Here is a 19,841-nt window from a genome sequence, read left to right on the forward strand (position 1 = left end):
ACTAACCTTTTAATCCTCTCAATGGAGATATGTCCTAATCTCCGGTGCCATAACATAGAGGAATTCTCATTAATATTACACCTTTTAATACCAGTTTGAACATGCATAGAACTATAAGTGGCATTATTTTGTAAACCAAGAAGATAAATACCATCAGACAATATACCATTCCCAACACATTCAGAATTATAAAATAACTCAAATGATGTGTCTTTGAAATTAAAGGAATATCCAAACGGTACAAGCCTTGAAATAGAAATCAAGTTTCGGGAAAAACTTGGTATAAAAAGTCCTTTCTAATTTTAAAATAAAGCCACTACTTAAAGTCAAAATGCAAGTTCCAATGGCCTCCACATGTGAGCCTAGCTTATTGCCTGATAAAATGCTTTGCTCACTTCCCACTGGTTTCCTTAGGTTTTGCATACCCTGTAAAGAATTTGCAATATGAATAGTAGATCCAGAATCAATCCACCAGGTGTTAATATTAACACTAACCATATTAGATTCATAACATACTAATGAGATTGATTTACCTTTCTTCTCAAGCCATTTCTGGAATCCGGGGCAATTCTTTTTCATGTGTCCCTTCTTCTTGCAAAAGAAACACTTTGCCACCTTCTTAATATCAGCTTGAGGTGGTATTTTACCATTCCCCTTCTGATAAGCTTGAGACTTAATTGCTTTGTTCTTCCTATAAGCAGTAGTCAGTAGTGCACTCTCACCCATCTCCATTACAAGCCTTTCTTCTTCCTGAACACACATGGTCATTAATTCATTGATAGACCATTTATCTTTATGTGTGTTGTAGGAAATCTTAAATGGCCCATATTCATGCGGAAGGGTGTTCAAAATGAAATGCACTAGGAAGGACTCAGACATATCAACCTCTAGTTTCTTAAGTTGAGCTGAAATATCTCGCATTTTCATGATGTACTCACGCACACCTTTCACACTGGTGAGCCGAAGAGAAGAAAACTTCATGATCAAGGTGCTTGCTAAAGTCTTATCTGAAGTGATGAACTGGTCATCAATGGCCTTAAGCAAGTCTCGGACCTTTTCATGCTGGTCAACAGAACCACGTATCCCAGCCGAGATTTTAGTCTTAATGAACATCACGCTGAGCCGGTTGGATCGTTCCCACCGCTCATATAGCGCAACGTCAGCTGGGCTACTTTCATTTGTGATTGCAGGTGGTTCGTCTTTCCTTATAGCATAATCTATGTCCATCCACCCCAATTGTAAAAGAATTCTCTCCTTCCATATCTTATAGTTATCTCCTTTGAGTTCGGGAACATCACATTGAATATCAGAAAAATTAATAGTTTGAGAAGCTGCAAAATTCAAAGGCTTATGTCAAAATTTGAGGCATACTAATCTTAATTGTATCTTTTACCAATGTAAACATACCATAAAATTGAATCTTGTGACATAAAAATTGCCTGTGGGCTAAATTTTTAATTCAATAAGAAACAATTAAACCTTATGATAGAATAATCAAATTATTTGCTTAATATTCATGCTTTACGGGTACAATATGAAAATAATTTAATTTCTATCGTAAATTTTTACTTTATGATAAAATCGACAAATTATACATATATCATGATGCCTGTGGGTAAATCATGAAAAATAATACGTCATTTTATCCCAATTAATTATACAGATATAATAAAAATTCTTGTGAGATAAAATTCATTATATAAGTATAATTAATTACAATATTATGTCTAATTCCTTATATGATCTTTAACCAACTTAATATATAATTTTAATCAAATATAGATGCTGTGGCTAATCCATAATTAATCAAAATCATAAAGATCACTTAGACATAAAAATTTATTATATGAGAATAAATAGTATTTTGCATTTCAAAATCAAGATACAATATAATTATGAATAAGATTCTCATATAATTTTATAATTGAAATATAATATTATGCATTTGATTTCATATATATATGCATAGAATAAAATGTTCTAGAATATATTCATGCATAAATTAAATCAAAATTCAAAAAACTGTAAAGCACAATGTGTATATAAGGTATTAAAAACGACAACATATCAAAAAAGCCTTACTAGTTTAGTGGTCCGCACATATATTAGTGTTCTCGAAGTCAAGGGTTCGACACCCAGCTAGCACAAAACGTAGGAGTTTTTGTCTTTTTTTTTTTTTTTTTTTTTTTTTTTTTTTTTTTTTTAAAACACTGTTCATCATCTTCAACCTTTAGCGGGTCAAACCCGACCCATACGCAGACCCGTTTGTTTTTCATTCATTCGGACACCATTTTTCACGATTCAAAAGCCAAAATTAAGGAAATCAAACGAAATACATATTTCTAATTTTATTTTTTAAGAAACAAGGCCCTTCATACCATAAACAAAATCAAATCGGAAAATACCGAAAAACGAAAATGGACAAGGCAGAGGCAATTCCTGCTCTGATACCAAATGTTAGAACAAATCTCTTTTAACCTGTGATATTACAAACTACAAAGAAACACAGGTTATTAATAAAATGCGGAAATTACAGATCAAAACATACCTCCAGCCATTGCTATGAAGAGTTTCTTGTTTTGGTTCTTCCAAGCTCTCTCTCTTCCACTCTCTAGATGGTGTATAAGACTGAATTCGAAGGGATGAGCTCAGGGACCAAATTCATGTGCTTATATAGGCATTCTACCATCAAGAATGCATTTACCAGCCATTACCACTCATTATTGGCTGTTACAATTCATTATTGGCCATTATCATCCATTAACAGCCATTCAATTTGGCTTTCAAAACTGATGAGCGTTACAAAATTTCAAAATGTTATGACCATGAATTATTACACAAAAATGCTCTCAGACAGGTTAAATCGATAAACTCGATCACCAAGTTAATCGGTTTTTAAGTTAGTTCTATTTTTTCTCGAAAAAAAAATACATCTATTTAGTTTTTACCTCATCACTCTAGTAATGTTGTCGATGAGAATTGAAGACAGAACACGAAGGTTATCTACCAATAAACTAAAGTCATTTATTAATATTTTAAAAGACAAATATATTATATATAACATCTTTATAACAAATTTGTATAAAAAAATCTTATATAACTTTTTTTAAAAGTAATATGCACCGCTCTATGAGTAACCTATGGGTCGGACACTGATCCAGTGACCACCCAACAGTAACATAATATTATACCGTTTGAATCAGGTTTTAAAGAGCTTAAAATATAATTGGTAATCCACCTTGATTGATTTTGTGGGAAAAATCTGAATTCAATTCACGCGTTATCTAACGAGTTATAAACTTTCAGTGTGACTAAGACTTAATTAAGGTGATATATATATATATATATAACTTTAATATAATCTCTTTGTAAAGTACCAAAACCAAACTCTCTCTGGACAGTGTGTATAGAAGATACATTTCTGTTTCAGATCCTGAGCAGAAAATCAATACTATTGCATTGCCCTTGCACAAGTGTTAATTTTTTACGCTTAATTTCATGAACCCAGATGACAGAAAACGAAGGTTCAATGAAGCCATCGTTAATATGCTCTATCCCTCTCCTGAGTCTCCTCCTCTACCGCAAGTATATCTTTGTGCATTTTCTTCTTCAACTTCTTTTATTTTATTTTAATTCGATGGTTAATATAATTTTATCATCGTCTAGCGCGAACAGGAGTTGAAACCTGTGGAAACAGCTTTGATCGACGACGGGTCTCGTTTTGACATTATTTCAGGTACAATTTTGGACAGCAAGGAGCATACTTTAACAATCACAAAAAAAATTGAAACATTCTTGGTATTTGCGTTGAAAATGTAGGCAATTTGGACGATTACGACAATGCCTCCACGAGCGGCAACGAAGAACATGACTCCCAGACGACGGAGAAGCTCACGAGGGCTCAACGAAAGAAAATCCGTAAGAAGAAGCTGAAGGAAGAAGCGATACATCGCGGAAAATTAATTGGGCCATTGTTGCCTCTCACCCCCACTCAAGTTCCAGAGGATGCTCCAACTGTTCGATCAAATGCTCCTGAAGAAGGTTCTTGAACCGATGAACACGTTGACTATCCCTTATGAATATCTTGTTATGTTATTTATCTGAAACTAATTTATGGCCACGTTACGAATGTCGTCTCTGACGTTTATGCTACGCACAACTTGGTTTAGGTGATGAAGATGTGGGGGCTTGTGCTAAATCCGTGAAAGTGAAGCACCGGAGGATGGCAAAAAGGCTCGCCAAAGAAAAGCAAAATGCCTCTATTTCGTAGAACGCCAATCAAAGTTCCGTTGTTGACATCAAAGAAGCCCTTTTATAAGTATATGCTGGCAACAATCACAAAATAGAGTATTCTATTTATTAGATTACAGTTCAGCGTTAAGCTCGTGATGCATTGATTAGATTTTATAAAGTAGTAGTTAGATTGAATGGCTGTATTACGACGATTGCGCTTTTTGTTAACTCTAGAAATTTTCTTTTTGGATAACAACATTACTCTGAGATTGTGTGTGTCTTCATAATTTCATTTATTTGCCCCTCAATTTATATAGGCAATGTATAAAATAGATGAGTATGGGAAAGGAGGAGGAAGTGATGAACACATTTGATGGGTTCGCACTTTCTCGCCACTAGCTTGTAGGGGGTGAAAATTGAAAAGTCCCCGTAACACTATTCTTCACTTCCCATGGTATTAACCATTAAGCTGTAAACTTCATTTTTTCATCTCCATGTCATTTAATGACCAATCGACTACTGAAATCTTCAAAAATAATTATAATAACCATTAATTAGTTTATTAAAACAACAAAATACATCTATCAATGACCTTAAAAGACAAAAACTTGGAATATTAGTAATATTTTAGTTCATTAATATCAATAAAATCTACAACCATAACTAAATCTTACCGAGTTATTATAATAAATATTGAAAACTGATAAATTCAACCGATCCATCCAAACCAACCCCACCTTCAACAGGTTAAATGGACCAATTTCAATAGAGTCGACTCATTTTATCATCTCTCTATGCTGCAACAATAGTATAGAACCACCTCACACTGCAAATGAATCATCACCTATTTATTTAAATTCCACGCGTTGGAAAATTGGGTGGTTAGTACTTAGTAGTAATTCTTTCAACACGAATCAAAATAATTGATTGGGACTAAGTAATGCGGCTCTTGCACCATAATGGGTTTTTTTTTTAAAAAAAATGACCATAATGGATATAATTTTTAAAAAAAATATGAATATGGATAAATTGTACTTTTAAGTAAGATTTTACTATGAAAAAATGGTGCTTTAAAGCACAGTTTTGTTTTTTAAAAAATTGTCATTAAAATTGTATATGCATATACGATTTTAGTTTTTTATTTATTTATTTATTATTAAAAGTTGAAATCATATTTTAACATATGATTCAACATATTTTTTTTTTATTTATTTATTATTAAAAGTTGAAATCATATTTTAACATATGATTCAACATATTTTTTTAATTATTTTAGAAATCGTATTTTAATATTCAATTTCAGCATTTTTTAAATTATTTTAGAAATCTTATTTTTCATTGGAAAAAAAATTAAAATCATATTTTGACATATGATTTCAGTCCTTAGAGAGAAAAAAAATATTTTAAACAAATGAAAAATGAAACTATGTTTTGATATATGATTTCTTTATTAAAAAATCGTATATCAAAGTTCAATTTATCCATTTTTCATAATTTAAAAAAAAATACCAATTATGATAAAAAATTTAAAAATCAACCCACTTTCGTAATTAAACCAAGTAATACTCATGTGAAAATGCACGTCACAACTCACATGTCTACAAGTTTATTGGGCCATCTTGATGTTGGGTACACTAGAACATTGGTCATAACAACGTCATAAACCTTAGCACTGCTATTTTGTTATGCTTCTATATATGTAAGATTTCAAGCCATGAGAGGAAAAGGGAGGGAAAAAAACAAAGGGTAGATGTAACTAGAATGGCCGCAGGGTATCTTTTTACTGTAGCAAGTAGTGTATTAACATGGTTGGATATGCTACTATGTGAGCATGACCCCACAACCCCGACGATAATACAGGTCCATGAAAGTTCTGTACGCATGCACATGGTTCATCTATCCATCTTAAATAGTGGGCCGCAGTAAAATCTATCCAAGCTCAGCGGGTCCTTCACACTGCAGGTCCAAAATAATGCATTTATTAGATCCACGATAAAATGTTTCCGCAACAAACAACAAACAAAAAAAGGTATGGTTAGAAAATATTGGCAGCATATATATAATGTTAAGAATTTCTTTTTTCATATCTTTTTTTTGGAATTATCTTGCACACTTCAAATATCTCAAAATTTATAAAGACAGATAAATAAAGAGTTCTTCAAAATATATCACTGCATGCGCGGACACTTATGCAAATTATCAGTAACAAGTTAGCCTGCCATATGGAAAGTGTGGTCTTTCAAGTTTTAGCCAGTGCCATGATAGTCACTTGGCAGAACCAATACTGCCGGAAATAATAGTAATAAACAAACATGCTTGGGTTTGGGTAGATTGACTTTCGTGGATTCAAATAATTTGAAGATCATGGTGGTTGAGCGACAATCAGCAACGTATATGCGCCCCCTACCCGCTTGTTGTAATAATATAAGGTACCATTTCATTCAATTTCCCGAAAAGCATATAATACTGAAATCTTGTCAGTGTCCACAAACCACACTTCCTTCATCTGTTCAGCGATTCCCATTCGTCTTTATCAACATTTTCACTACTGTTTTGCTAACACTGTAACCGTTAACGTTTGCATCATAGCGACACCTTATAAAACTACCAATACTATTTTCTAATGCAAAGCTTTGGTTCAATGATTCCAATTTGCACTGGTTAAAGACTACTTTATTTCAAAATATAATTTCAACCATAAATCTTGTTTATGTAGTAACGATAAAGTTAGGCCTAAATCGTGATACAAAACGCTACTATATTTCCAACAATAACTAAATATTAATATTGTATTACAAAACGTACTAACTTGGGTACTGTTATTGTTTCTAATTAAAATTAATATTTTATATCAACAATTATATTTTTTAAATTTGCTAAATAAAATGGATGATGACTGTTTAGATAAAATATCAATTTTTATTATAAAATAATACTAGCAATAACTGTACGGTATTAAGTTTCATGCTTACAAAAATATTATTTTAATGTTGGCTTCAAACTTTCAATACTTAACAAAAAAAATATAAATAAAAAATAAACATAGTTAATACCTAAAGAACATAATTATTCCTCTTAAAAAATAATTTTGAATACTTTATTAATGTAAAAAAAAAAACTACAACGTGAACTAATCAAAGATTACTATCATTTACTAATATATGATTTTTTACACTTTCGTTAGATAATATATTTTCTCAAGAATCAATAGTAAAACTTCTAGATTAAAGAGGATTTTACTACATGCTTTTACCGGTGGTTTGAGAGGAAATTTCAGCAGACTCCAGGTTTTATGGGTTCATTTTGAACCTGATGGACTGCAATTACGGAAAGCATGTTGTGATTTTCAAGGCATGCAGCCAGAGATCAAAAAGAAGAATTGTTTAGTCAAAAAATCAAGCCAGGAAGACAAAAATAGCGAAGAATAAGAGACAAAGCACCTAACAACATTATGCTTTTAGGGATTCGGGAAGAATGACATTAATCAAATCATCCCTTCATTCCATTCCATAATACACCATTAATTAATTAACTAATATGAAATTCTCTCTAACGCCAAACCCCTTTCACTAGGCGCCAGAAGAAAAGATACCTTAAACTGAAATATTTATAAACAAAGTATACGGAATCTGAGAGAACATTAAATAAAAGATTTTACCTGATGATCAATGACGAAGTGAACGGGGATAATCAAAAGGGACAGGGGAAATGGCGTTATCCAGTAGATCCGGGCGCATGTAACCAAATTTACGCATGACTTGATTGTCGGCAAAATTCAAAGCCTTCTGCATTCCGTTCCAGCAATCATCAGCGGAATACATGGCATTATACTTTCCACTACAGGGTTGACACCCTGTGAAGTGAGTTATGAATGGTCTCCTCCAACTCCCTTTTCCATTCCCAGCATCCTTCAAATACTCTTCCCTCATCTCACCGTAAGTCTCACTCACCTTCTCCGCGTGACGCCTCCTTAACCTACTCACCCCTTTTTCCATCTCATTATATTTCTCGGTAATGTTCTGGAACGTTCCTAAGATCTCTTCCCAGTACCCTTCGAAGTAGTACTCGCTCTCCAAGTAAATCCTGTCCGCCCATTTATCTTTTTCTATGGCGATTAAGTAAGCCAGGCCCGTCTGATCGTCTGACTCCGGGAAGAACTTGTCCTTGAAAGTTGACCGCAGCGTCTGGCCCCACTTTTCGTAATTGGGGGTCTGTGGGCCCATGCTGGCCCACGCCTCCATGAAGTCCAACGACCACTGGCAGTTTCTGATGAGGAAGACGCCGGCGTTGAGTCCCGTCCAGCTTCGCTTCTCGTGTATGAGGTGGGCCCAGCCGTGAACCACGAGATTGTGCTCCCTGTAACGCTCAAGGGGGAGCTTGAACTCCATGTCGGTGAACAACGCGTCCGAGTCAACCCACCAGATCCACTCCGCCTCCGGGTGGGCCACCATCGCGGCCCGCACCACAGGGTACTTGGCCCAATACGCAAACATCTTTGGGTCCAACAGTGCGTTGTTGTAGAAAACGTCGCACCCGTGGAGACGACAGTAGTCCACCTTGTTCTTGAAGAACCGCAGGAGGAGGTGGTCTCCTATGGGGTTCCGGCACGGCTTTGGCTGAGAACCGGTCACCATGAAAACCCTCTCTCTAGCTCCGGCGGCGAAGGAAGGGTGGAGCTTCAGCCACTCCTCGCGCTTCTCGTCCCAGTTGCGAACTTTCTTGTCCATGGTGTAACCCATTTGCGGGTCGTCGTAGAATGTTCTGTCGGGGGGGTCGAAGTTGAAATCGGGAGTACCGTGGTGCGGAACAGCGTCGTTTTTGGTAAGAGATTCGAAATTGGGGGTTTCCTTAGGGATGGTGGTGGTGAAGGAGGAGAAACCCCAGACGAGGATGAGAGCGGAGAATGCTCCTCCGAGGAAGAGAGATCCATCGGAGAGAAATACAGAGGAGGTTTTGTTTCTGTGGGGCTTCGCCATCATGGGAGAGTTGTTGTTTTGGTGATTAGAGAGTTCCGATGTAACCATTTTATTAAGAAAACGTGGAAGCGGTGCTGGATTTGTTTGTTGGTGTCTTTTGGCCTAAGTGTCGCTAGCTCCTCGGATTGCGCAGAATTCTCGTCTTTCTTTTTTACTGGAAAGTCTAGAATGCTGCATATCACAAGAGGTGAGGCTCAAGGCAGAAAGAAAGAAACATCTAAAATTGCTGAGATTCTAACGTTGGAAAATCCTGGGTGGTTATCTTGATGCGCATTGTCCTTTATATCAAAGAAGGGAGAGCGCCATCTACGGCATGGGCGAACTGGGGAAAAACAGTAAAAAGACTTGATTTCGGGCCTTCGTCGAGTTTGGGTTCTATGATAAAAATAATTTAATTATAAATAACTTATTCAAACATTAATTCCGAGATTGTGTTTTATTTTTATTTAATGCTGAGCATTTAGTTTGTTATTCTGTCTTCTTAATATATTAAAAAAAATTCGATCAAACTTGACTTTCTAATTATTCTTTACTAGTGAAACTGTTTCATTCAAGGATGGACAGTGATGGATGAAGAAAGAAAAGATGAGATGACCACGTGAAGGGGCAACTTTGAAATCATGTACGCTGCTAATTTGGCTAACACGTTGCCTGATTTTATCGATTTATGTCGTGATTGAAGCTGCTGACTTGAAAAAAAAAAGACTATGGGATCGATTGGAAAGCGTTTTTACCCCAGCCAGGAGGTATGTATGGCACAGGAGGAAAGTATCAAAATAGGAATGGCACGGACTCATGTAAAATCAGAAAAATGCAGAGTAATCAAAGAGTGTAATTTAGTTGATTGAATAATATGGGTGACTGTTATAACATTCTTAATATCATGTTTAATTTAATTGATTGATTGAGATATATAAATGTTATCATTCTTTTGATACTATATTTAATTGTTATGGATAAAAAATATATATAATTTATAAACAAATCACTAACCTGGCATTAATAAGGACAGATAAGAACTCAAAAGAAAGACTTGGAAAAAACAGAACACACTTTCTCTAAACTAGGCCTCACAAACCACCTAGTTACGGAGACAATAATGCTATTGATCGATTAAGACATATATAAAACTATACGTTTACTGTTTTACATTATTTAGTTTCGTCATATCGCTCCACCGATGATATTTAAAAGGGAATTACCGAAGTAGGGTAGACGTACATTTACTTTATTTCGTTGCAATTCACGTGCCTTTCATGCAATTATAGACACGTAGAATGTGACCGACAGTTGGCCCCGCCAAACCCCTTCAAGTCCATTTCAACTTTCCCTGTCCCAGCATCCCTCACTCTCTAACTACCGCACAGTTAATGTATTCAGATTCACAAAGAAAATATGTAGGAGAAAAAGTAACTAACTAGATATAAAAGTGCATACATTATCGGGTAGTATTTTCACTTTGTACAGTTTTCAATGTAATTATCGCCTGTAAAGTAATAAAGTATTTTTCAAAAAATAAAGTCAATAGACCAATATTTTGGAATCTATTCTAACTTTTTATAAAGCTGATCCCAAAAACTAATCAAGTTACTCGATAATTTGTAGATCTTTCGGCTCCTCGAACCCTTTTGAATACCTTTAAGTCTTCAACATAATATAGACTTGAGATATTGTATATAATGTGATAACAAAAGAAAATGACCAGTAAAACGGTGCCAAATTTATCATATACTCAGTTTATGTGATGAGCAAGACTGTTTACTGGCCGGTTATCTACTCCGTATACAGCATAAGTGTGTTACTGCTCCGTATCTTCAGCGTGTAAAATAACTAATAAGAAGAATATAAACCATCTTCAACGTGAAATTGTTTTCGTCGGTTTTCTCCTTTTGTTTACCATGCAAATTAGCGGGGAACAAAATTTAAATCTTTTAAGAATTCTGAGCGGGAAGAATTCAACAATTAATCTGTGGTCCAAGTACTTCCAATCAATTAAGAATTTTTGGTCTGGGCAAGACTATTAGTTATTGGCTCCTTACTGGTGAAGAGATTGATCATGACTCTCAGGTCGTCACATGTGATTCTAGAGTCTGTTGGACTAAAAGATCTAGTTATAGAATCAACCAAGGTGTTCAACACAAACTCATCTACACCAAGATGTTGTGTGTCGTAAATTGTTTAATATACCTAAGAAGTGGGTGACAGTGACATTGTGAATCTTATAAATTTAAGACTTAGACTTACGGTTATGTTACGGCCATTGCCGTTTAACGTTGATGTGGTTGCAGGGAAATTTGCAATATAACTTTCACTAAGAAATCAAATTATGAAAGAGTTATGTAACCAATGAGATGTGGTTATTACATTCATATCAATTACTCACTACATTTATTTTCTTCTCTTGTTGTCTCCATTTTTATTGTACAAAATTCTTATCACATATATATAATTTTTCATTATAAAATTTCCAAATTAAAACTTCACATGAGATCCCGCAAGTTTATCTTTTGTGATGCCATTAATAATTAGATGCCTCCGGAATTTCGCTAAGACTTAACTTTTACAAGGCAACAATGATTTTTATACAAAAAGATAGAATCAACGCCAAAAAAAAGTTGTGCAGAAAGTGGTAGACTATCCAGGAAAACTAGCATGAAGAGCAATTCATATATATATATGGATGCCTAGATATAACAAATCAAGAAATGTCTAATTTCTTACACATAGAAACCACCAAATATAAACTTAAGGCGCATATGTATTAATGAATCCACCGCCTTAGGCTTAAAGTGCATAAATACACATCTTATTGTTGTCTCTTCTCAGTAAGGTCCAAAACAAGTAAACGGTGATGCGCTAGCCTTCAACTTGAGGGAGACTGTGCTGCATTTCAGTAATTTCATTTTTCTTTCACATTCCTTTTAATGAAAAGAACGTACCTACGTGGTGGCTGAGAGCCAAAATGTTTGACACGTAACAGTTTATAGGCCGACTAAATGATTCTTATGCTTAAGTATTGCCTTCAATCATGCACTAATTAAAGGCTCCCTTAAAGCCCTTTTATTCGCTTTTTCAAGGACCCATAACAAAATTAACGAATGAGAATATAGGCTAAGGGACAAAATAATTAATGCTTATTAGTTGATTAATAAATTCAATCCTTACCAAAATTACACAAATGAAGATAGGGCTTTGTTTAATTTCAACACATTTTTCTATAGAAACTCGTAAAAAATATAATCTTATTTTCATTTTATATTTTATTTAGGCTTTCATTTTTGTTAAATGAAAATATGTATTTTAGAATATAAGTATGATTATAGTAATTAATTAGAAAAATAATAAGTAAAGTTTTGATAAAATACGTTCACATTTATAATTGTTCGCGTTAGAGTATCTCACCTACTTAAAAGTTCTAAAGCCAGATTGGACTCAAAAAACCTTAGTGAACCTTACTCATGTCTGACCTAGTGTGGTGATGATAACTCCACACTTATTTATCCTGGGTTTCCAAATGGTATGCCTATCAGTTGTCATTTGTGGTATGTTGGATAGTAGGATATTTTGTCAAATTATAATCTTTTTGTAATTAATAACTAATATTTATTAATAAAAAAAGAGAGAAAAAAATCATGTGTTCAATTGTACAATTAATCATTAATATTTATTGATAAAAAAAATAATATAACATTATACACCATTGTTATGTCTTAGAGGAACATGGAAGACAACATACAAATTAGAAAGATACCTTCATCTCTGCCTTGAAATAGGCAAAATAAGTTATGAATAATCTTAAAACAAAAATGATACTTGCAAACTAAATATTTTGTAACTAATTTTGTATGAGACATAACTAACATGGGCTAAATATAATGTTTGAAAAAATCTCTTAAAATAAAAGTATCTTCTAAAAATAATTCGAAAAATAGAGTTTATGTAAAAAACTAAACACAAGGACTAGGAAACATGAGCCACATAAAAAAATGTTGGCTTAATTATATTAATTAAAACTTATAAAAAACAAAACCGAATCGTGGTTTGTGTTTCTTATAAAAATATCATCATTTTAGGTTGAAAAAACTTATAAAAAAATTATATTTATTAATATACTAGATATTAGTTTTAATTCATTATTATTAATTTGAGTTGTGGTTTATGTTTCTTGTAAAAAAAATACTTTAAGTTCTTAATATAAATTCATTACATGTTGATATGTCATTATCACTTAAAATTTCCTTTCACAGGATAAATTTATGAATATTATAACACACTAGGTAGACAAAAACTAATAACCAATCATACCAATCTTTTTAGTCACATTTCATATTTTAATTTGAATAAAAACAGACATAAAATAACATTATAATTTCAATTCATATATGAAAATAACACCAAATAATTTTTTTTTAAAAATTCTAAACAAGTACAAATATTATTTTTTATTTTTGAATCTCTTTTAATCATTATAATGGATCGTCGCACCCTTAGACTATGTCCCGGGCCGATAACCGACTTGAATATATTATTATTGTTGTCCTGCTGAAAACAAATTTTATGCAAGTAAAAGCAAAAGTCCCTCCAAAACGAAAACAAATTTGTTGTGGAATTTAACCTCGACATTATATGAGCCACGTGACTTTTGTCCAATATTTACCTGTTTTGAATTATGGAGAAGAAAAAAAAGATATTGTGGTGCAGTGTTTGTTTCTTTGTTTTGATCAAGATTATGGTGCTGATTATGATTGATTGTTTCTTATCCGTACACAATATTGGCCCACCAGTGGACCATGAAGTTGCGGTCCATGTACGTGCCTATCGGGGCCATGAGCTGCAGCCTTATCCAGCCACCTGATCTACTATGCTTCTTGTGATGGCCCATATTACCAGCGCAATGTTGGCCCAATAAGAGTCCATCTTTTGATATATTTGTGAGGAGTGCAAAGTACAAATGCATTTAATCACCACATAAGGATGAGCATAAGAAGAAGAAAAAAAACACAGATGTCTATCCTTAATTGGAGAATTTCATAAAATTTAGGCAAATAAATAAGCAATTTCCCACGGCTTTTGTCCTACATTATGTTTCAATTGGAATTTTATTGATTCCTTTCAGAAACGGCAGTAAAATTTTGAAAAATCTTCCGCCGCTAGTATATTGCTTATCTGTAGCTTGGAGTAACGATATGTTGATACTTGTAGAGAAAAAAATATATAATCGATTTATCTAGAAAAAAGGAGACAATTTTGTTTAAGTTAGAAATATTTATAATATTGGTGAAGCTATTTCTATTTGCGATAACTTTTTTCATATATCATACTCGAATACCACGCATCATTTTTGTACGGAAAAAATATGCATCACTTCAATCAACCAACTCGTAGATGGAGAAAATATAATGTCATCCTCAAACGCTAGGGAAATGTAGTCAAACTTAAATGAAAATAATGCCTTAACACAACTGGAATTTGTGCCAAAAAAAAGTTAAGTTTTTTTTTTCAATTTCTTTCTAACTGTACTTTTAGCCTCCATGTATCAAATTAAGTATAATATGCCAAAATTTAACATAATTCGTTATAAAAAAAATTACATCAATTTAATAGTTGATGAAATGGAGCTAAATTTGCATAACATCCACATGATTTTTAATTAAAAATAAAAAATACACAATTTTGTTGCAGGAATGAGAGGGCAACCCTTGGGACTATAATCTTGAGAAGCCACTTCGGCTTCCAAAATAGTATCCCGACTTCCAGAGCAAAACACAAGGCTAATAATACAACTTGAATAACAAGATACATGCAGGCAGAAGAAAAATGTTTCTAGTATGTCACGATAGACCAAATAAAATTTTTATTGCTGACTAGTGACTTGTGTGCTAAGGGTTCTAAGTGCGTACATAATCCCTATGGCTGCATAAACATCCCCTACCGGAATCACAAATTCACATCAGTTGGAGGAGTGTATACTAGCACATACTTACTAGTTACATAACAGCAGAGTATTCAACCACTGTTCGTTCATAGATGCATATCAAATCAACAACCTTGAAGGTCACGCCACCTGAGATAAACTAACCCTGCCCGATAATGAGCGTATGCCCCAGCCACCACCAATATATGAAACAATTGGTGACTGTGTCCGGCAATGTCAAATTTCCCAGGCATCCATCGTTCTGGAATCCTAGTGGCATAAACCAGTGCTCCGATTCCATAGAGAACACCCATCAGAATCTCGTAACCGGTCGTGTGAAACACTTCAGGCTGGCCCCAAAATAGATAAAGCTTGTGCAGAATAGGTGCTGCGCCAGATAAACCCATTCCAAAGAAGAGAGATGCTCGGATGGTGCGGAATTCTGGATTTTGGAACACTGGGAGTAGAGAAAACAAGATGGTGGAGATGCCCAATACAGTGATAAATCCCAAGTAAAGGTTGCAGAAAAATGGGTAACACATAAAAGAGTAATATACTGGAGGATAGAAAGAGGTAGATATCAGGGCTGCAATTCCAGCATAGTCGAGCCTGAGCATAATGTATGCCATGCGTGCAGAGTGACAAGAGAGGAGATGGCAAATACTGCTAGCTAGCAAGCAAAACATGGCACCCCCTAAAAATGCGAAAAAAGGCCACCTTGTAATTGGTCTAATCATGAGTGGTGCTATTATGTTCGCCAAGTCATCTTTTACACTATGCTGCACATAATCAACAAAGAAATAAGCAATGTTGCATTGGCTTCCAAAACCTAGTCAATCATCAATATAAACAGATCTGGTAAGAAAAAATCATAGGTGCAGCAAAACTTTCCTATGGAGAAACAAATGAAACATCGCAGCAGGGAGTTTTAGAAAAACTAGCATCTTTAATCCATCATTCAGTATTTGCCTCTAACAAGTCTAACTCTAGGATTTTTATTTTTATTTTATGAAATTTCCTCAACCATATGATTAAAAATTGTACTCTGGCATATTGGTTATTAATCAGCATTGTGGATACCTATAAAAAGGAATTTATACGTAGGAAAAAAGAGAAGATAAACCATACTGATATATCAACCAGAGAGTTGCTAGTTTAACACCTTACTGTCTCCCCAGCCACAAAGGAAAAAAGAGATATGAAACAAGTATTCAGTAGTAAAGCAATTACCAGAACACATGCATCAGTATGATTGCTACTGGAAAATCTTACTGGCAAACAATTGTACAGATATTCTTTAATATGCCAACTTGAGATTCCCTCCCTGAGTATGTGCAAATCAGGCATGGAAGGGAGACACGTCAAGATTTCTGATTGTAATTTGTGCAGGTCGGCCTTCTTGAGCATGTCAGGAAACTGCTGTAGCGAATTAAGATTCATGGCAGTGTATATGGTCAATGCCAGAAATATGAAGAACCCGATCAAATGCCTTCAAGAAATAACATTTTGTCATTTAATGATTGAGAACAAGAAAATTAGGAAGTAAATAAAAAGCGTATTTCTTTGATCCAATTATCAGATATGCCATTCTAGTGGCCTATATCCTTACAAAAGAGACAAAGAATGAGAAACATAAATATAAAATCAAAATCTATAAGGCAATAGACATATTATTTAAGCATTTAACTCCATCAATTGAGAGACAGGGGACAGACAAGAAAAACAAAACAGATAAAGAAAAGGCAGAGATAACTGAATATTATTCACTTATAGACAACCTTGATGTAAAACTTTTTTTAAGGTTCGACAGATTTATTTACATAATATACCCGTGTCAAAACGAAGAGCAAATAATTATTTGAATATAAAAGACACATGATTGGTATTTATGGTCTGTAAACCGTTGATCATGGGTTCTGATTGCAGAAACTGCCTTTCTCCTCACAAGGCTAAGAATGGTGAGAGCCATGTGCATAAGCTTCCTTCTTATAAAACAGTCAAAATTGAACTAAGCTATTACAGTCATAGTCCCTTTCCTAACTGATGAGCACAAATACATCAGGAAAGGGTCTTTAATCTAATAATATTTGAAACAAGGATGTAAATTATACACGAAGACCCTAAATTCTAGAGTTACTAATATAACATCATCCTGTGAATTGAGTTTCAAACTAGAAACTTCACCCCCAGAAAGAGAGAGCAAAAGTTGCAACAAATTGGCGAATAGAACAGTAAAAAAAAGAAGCGAAACGTGATGAAATGCAAAGGCTTACGTCCAAACGTTGAGAGTTTCGTTGTGGATGGTGAATGCGCTCAACAAAACCTGCCTGATGGGCCATTCGGATCGATAGTGACCGAGAATGTACTCGTTGTCTCTCAAATAACCGGGCAAGGAGTGGTACTCCACCAGCTGGTACTTCACCTTCTTCCACAGCCTCTTCCCTTTCCCTGAGTTCTCCATCAAACACAATTCCTCACCACCCATCCTCTGTCAATTTCCACAATATTAATAATTAACCTAAAATATAAACAGATAAAATTAAAAGCGATCTCCAAGAAGAAAGTGATATTAAAGAGGAATGGAAAAGGTACCTGAGATTGAAATTTGAAGAAAGAGGAGGTGGCGATAATTGGGATGGAGAGAAAAACAAAAAATGTTGAGGGGGAAATCTAACGAAGGTGGATGAGGATGATGACGAAATGTTGAGTTGATTAGACGGACAAGTAACCTCGACGTTAATAAGCGATTAGGATTAGGAAGATTCTTGAGGGTGACGCCAAAATGCCAACTACGCTCCATTATTTCTTTTATTGGTCCCTTTGGCCGCACCGTTTCTTCCTCTCCCTACTGCGCCGCGCCAGTAGCGACAGCGTTTCGGGGCGAAATTTATTACCTCCAAAAATATCTTCTTTTTCTTATTAATTATTACTCAAAATTGTAAATAAAGAACTTTTGCCGTTTATTTGAACTTTTCTTTTCTTTTTCACATGCTTTTCTGTGCTGAGGGAAGTGTACACGTTTCACTCATTACTACTGATGCTTTTAAGTTTTCTTTTCTTTTTCATCTCTATCTCTTTTTGGTAAATGGAGTGTACATTTTTTTGGTACATTGATTCGCTAATAATTACTACTATCCCAAACTAATTTTTTATGAATGCTTAGTATTGAATGAAGATATTGTTTTATATTTTTAGATTTTATAGTTTCTTTACAGAATAAATGTGGCCGATCTTATTGCTTTCTTTCTCTTTTATATATGAATTTTTAATTATGATGGATTATATAACGAGTCCGAGTGTGAGGTTACTTTTCTTATCCATAAAAATAGAAAGTAAATATTAAAAAATTTATAATCACTCACTTATTTAATCAAGCAATTGAATTATTTACCTAGACCCTTGATTGAGGTTACTTTTACATCCAAACATTGACATCGATTCACTCCTCTCACAAGAAAACACATTCATTTGTTACTACTTTACCATATAATATAAGGTGTTTAATTCCAATTTTCAAGCATAGATTTCTACACAGAGTGGATTATAATAAGGTTGGGTGAGCAACGGACAAAATATAATAATTAGGTTAGAACTTAAAAGGTTTCTTTTGAGATCTTGGAAGGACAAATTAACAATTCAATCCGATCTTAAACAAATTAATTCGGACTGGCAAATAAAAGTTTCTAAGCCTTATCCTAATCAACTAAACTGAATACTATAATTAGTCTGAATTTTATTTTATCCAAGTAAATAAATAAAAAAATCAATCCACGTACACATGACACTCCTGCAAATTGAAGTCTTTGTTCTGATGCTGCGTGCCTCAGCCTCTGCTTGTAAGTTTTATCCTTGGATTTTCTTTTCTTTTAATACAGTTCAATTCCAAATTATACCAGGTGATACAATTTTCTTGGAGAAAAATTTCAGTCATCTAGTAATACTGTACAGTGTACACAGTCTTTCCTCGCATAGCAAGTGCTTGAATGTGCAATTTTTCATTATAAAAATCAAAAAAGAAAAACTATGAATTGTTAGGTGTTTTGATTATAAAATGAAAATATTATTATAAATCAAAATTAAAATCTACATCCAAGATGACTCTCACTCTTGGTAGGTTATTTTTCGTTATTTTAGTTAGTTTTAAATTTTTTATTAATTAAAAAATTGATTTAATTGTTCCGAAAATAATTATTTTTAAGTAGTTTGTAATGTTTTTTTTAGTAATATTTCAAGAAATATCATTTTTTAAAATGTTAGTTTCTAGCTTTTATATTTTATTTTAAAATATTTATTAATTTTACTTATTGTATTTTTAAATATGTCATTTTTATCATTTTATATTTTTCAACTATTTTAACCACTAATTTTATCAAACACTTATAATTTAATAAGAGTTTGTCTAGGGTAATTTTTTAGTCTTGAATAAATAATAATCAATTTTTAGTTTTAGTTTTAGTTTAAAAAAAAATTAAATCAATTTTTAAAATATTATTAGTTTCAAATAAAATCATTTTGAAAGTTTCATATCATATTAAAATTAATTAAAAAATATTTTTGTGTGGTGGTAACAATAATAATCATAATATTGATATCATCATTAGCAGTAACGATAGAGATATCAATGATAGTTGCCATGACAGCGACAAATTGCAATGATGATGACTATGCATATGGTGGTGACAACCAATGATGATGACGTTGGTGACAGTGATGTCGGT

At 33.6% G+C, this 19,841-nt stretch overlaps 4 protein-coding genes across 9 annotated transcripts; 1 reads left to right on the forward strand and 3 right to left on the reverse strand.

Moving 5' to 3' along the window:
- Positions 1 to 372: 372 nt before the first annotated feature.
- LOC114373755 lies at positions 373 to 1,307 on the reverse strand. The gene is made up of 2 exons (XM_028331279.1): positions 534 to 1,307; positions 373 to 426 (listed from the first exon to the last, which is right to left on the reverse strand). The coding sequence occupies exons 1-2, from the start codon at positions 1,225 to 1,227 to the stop codon at positions 392 to 394; spliced, it is 729 nt and encodes a 242-aa protein (XP_028187080.1). The 5' UTR covers positions 1,228 to 1,307; the 3' UTR covers positions 373 to 391.
- A 2,039-nt stretch (positions 1,308 to 3,346) lies between these two features.
- LOC114375591 lies at positions 3,347 to 4,500 on the forward strand. Of its 2 annotated transcripts, none has more exons than XM_028333419.1 (4): positions 3,347 to 3,585; positions 3,676 to 3,736; positions 3,820 to 4,041; positions 4,170 to 4,500. In XM_028333419.1, the coding sequence occupies exons 1-4, from the start codon at positions 3,499 to 3,501 to the stop codon at positions 4,268 to 4,270; spliced, it is 471 nt and encodes a 156-aa protein (XP_028189220.1). In that variant the 5' UTR covers positions 3,347 to 3,498; the 3' UTR covers positions 4,271 to 4,500. The 2 variants fall into 2 exon arrangements, with proteins under 2 accessions (XP_028189220.1, XP_028189219.1); XM_028333418.1 differs by having other exon boundaries at positions 3,350 to 3,585; positions 3,667 to 3,736.
- Positions 4,501 to 5,751: 1,251 nt separating this feature from the next.
- On the reverse strand, positions 5,752 to 9,838 carry LOC114376670 (galactomannan galactosyltransferase 1-like). Of its 2 annotated transcripts, none has more exons than XM_028334886.1 (2): positions 7,892 to 9,838; positions 5,752 to 6,189 (listed from the first exon to the last, which is right to left on the reverse strand). In XM_028334886.1, exon 1 carries the CDS (start codon positions 9,255 to 9,257, stop codon positions 7,899 to 7,901), a length of 1,359 nt encoding a protein of 452 aa, XP_028190687.1. In that variant the 5' UTR covers positions 9,258 to 9,838; the 3' UTR covers positions 5,752 to 6,189; positions 7,892 to 7,898. The 2 variants fall into 2 exon arrangements, with proteins under 2 accessions (XP_028190687.1, XP_028190688.1); XM_028334887.1 differs by lacking the exon at positions 5,752 to 6,189 and adding an exon at positions 7,428 to 7,550.
- Positions 9,839 to 14,786: 4,948 nt separating this feature from the next.
- On the reverse strand, positions 14,787 to 17,991 carry LOC114376204 (heptahelical transmembrane protein 4-like). Of its 4 annotated transcripts, none has more exons than XM_028334195.1 (4): positions 17,716 to 17,991; positions 17,397 to 17,641; positions 16,354 to 16,612; positions 14,787 to 15,902 (listed from the first exon to the last, which is right to left on the reverse strand). In XM_028334195.1, exons 2-4 carry the CDS (start codon positions 17,606 to 17,608, stop codon positions 15,249 to 15,251), a joined length of 1,125 nt encoding a protein of 374 aa, XP_028189996.1. In that variant the 5' UTR covers positions 17,609 to 17,641; positions 17,716 to 17,991; the 3' UTR covers positions 14,787 to 15,248. The 4 variants fall into 4 exon arrangements, with proteins under 4 accessions (XP_028189996.1, XP_028189998.1, XP_028189997.1 ...); XM_028334197.1 differs by having other exon boundaries at positions 16,396 to 16,612; positions 17,716 to 17,990; XM_028334196.1 differs by having other exon boundaries at positions 16,396 to 16,612; positions 17,397 to 17,611; positions 17,716 to 17,989.
- Positions 17,992 to 19,841: the final 1,850 nt, after the last annotated feature.

The sequence above is a fragment of the Glycine soja genome, chromosome 11 (genome assembly GCF_004193775.1).
Source record: "Glycine soja cultivar W05 chromosome 11, ASM419377v2, whole genome shotgun sequence".
Lineage (NCBI taxonomy): Eukaryota > Viridiplantae > Streptophyta > Magnoliopsida > Fabales > Fabaceae > Glycine > Glycine soja.

Excerpts from the sequence above, each read along its gene's own strand:
- LOC114375591 (XM_028333418.1), top strand. The coding sequence starts at position 3,499 with ATGAACCCAGATGACAGAAAACGAAGGTTCAATGAAGCCATCGTTAAT. Across the intron at positions 3,586-3,666 it reads AGTCTCCTCCTCTACCGCAA|CGCGAACAGGAGTTGAAACC; the intron begins GTATATCTTTGT and ends ATCATCGTCTAG. Across the intron at positions 4,042-4,169 it reads ATCAAATGCTCCTGAAGAAG|GTGATGAAGATGTGGGGGCT; the intron begins GTTCTTGAACCG and ends AACTTGGTTTAG.
- LOC114376670 (XM_028334886.1), bottom strand. The coding sequence starts at position 9,257 with ATGGTTACATCGGAACTCTCTAATCACCAAAACAACAACTCTCCCATG.
- LOC114376204 (XM_028334195.1), bottom strand. The coding sequence starts at position 17,608 with ATGGGTGGTGAGGAATTGTGTTTGATGGAGAACTCAGGGAAAGGGAAG. Across the intron at positions 16,613-17,396 it reads GAAACTCTCAACGTTTGGAC|GCATTTGATCGGGTTCTTCA; the intron begins GTAAGCCTTTGC and ends TATTTCTTGAAG. Across the intron at positions 15,903-16,353 it reads ATACTGATGCATGTGTTCTG|CATAGTGTAAAAGATGACTT; the intron begins GTAATTGCTTTA and ends GATTATGTGCAG.
- LOC114373755 (XM_028331279.1), bottom strand. The coding sequence starts at position 1,227 with ATGGACATAGATTATGCTATAAGGAAAGACGAACCACCTGCAATCACA. Across the intron at positions 427-533 it reads GAAATGGCTTGAGAAGAAAG|GGTATGCAAAACCTAAGGAA; the intron begins GTAAATCAATCT and ends AATTCTTTACAG.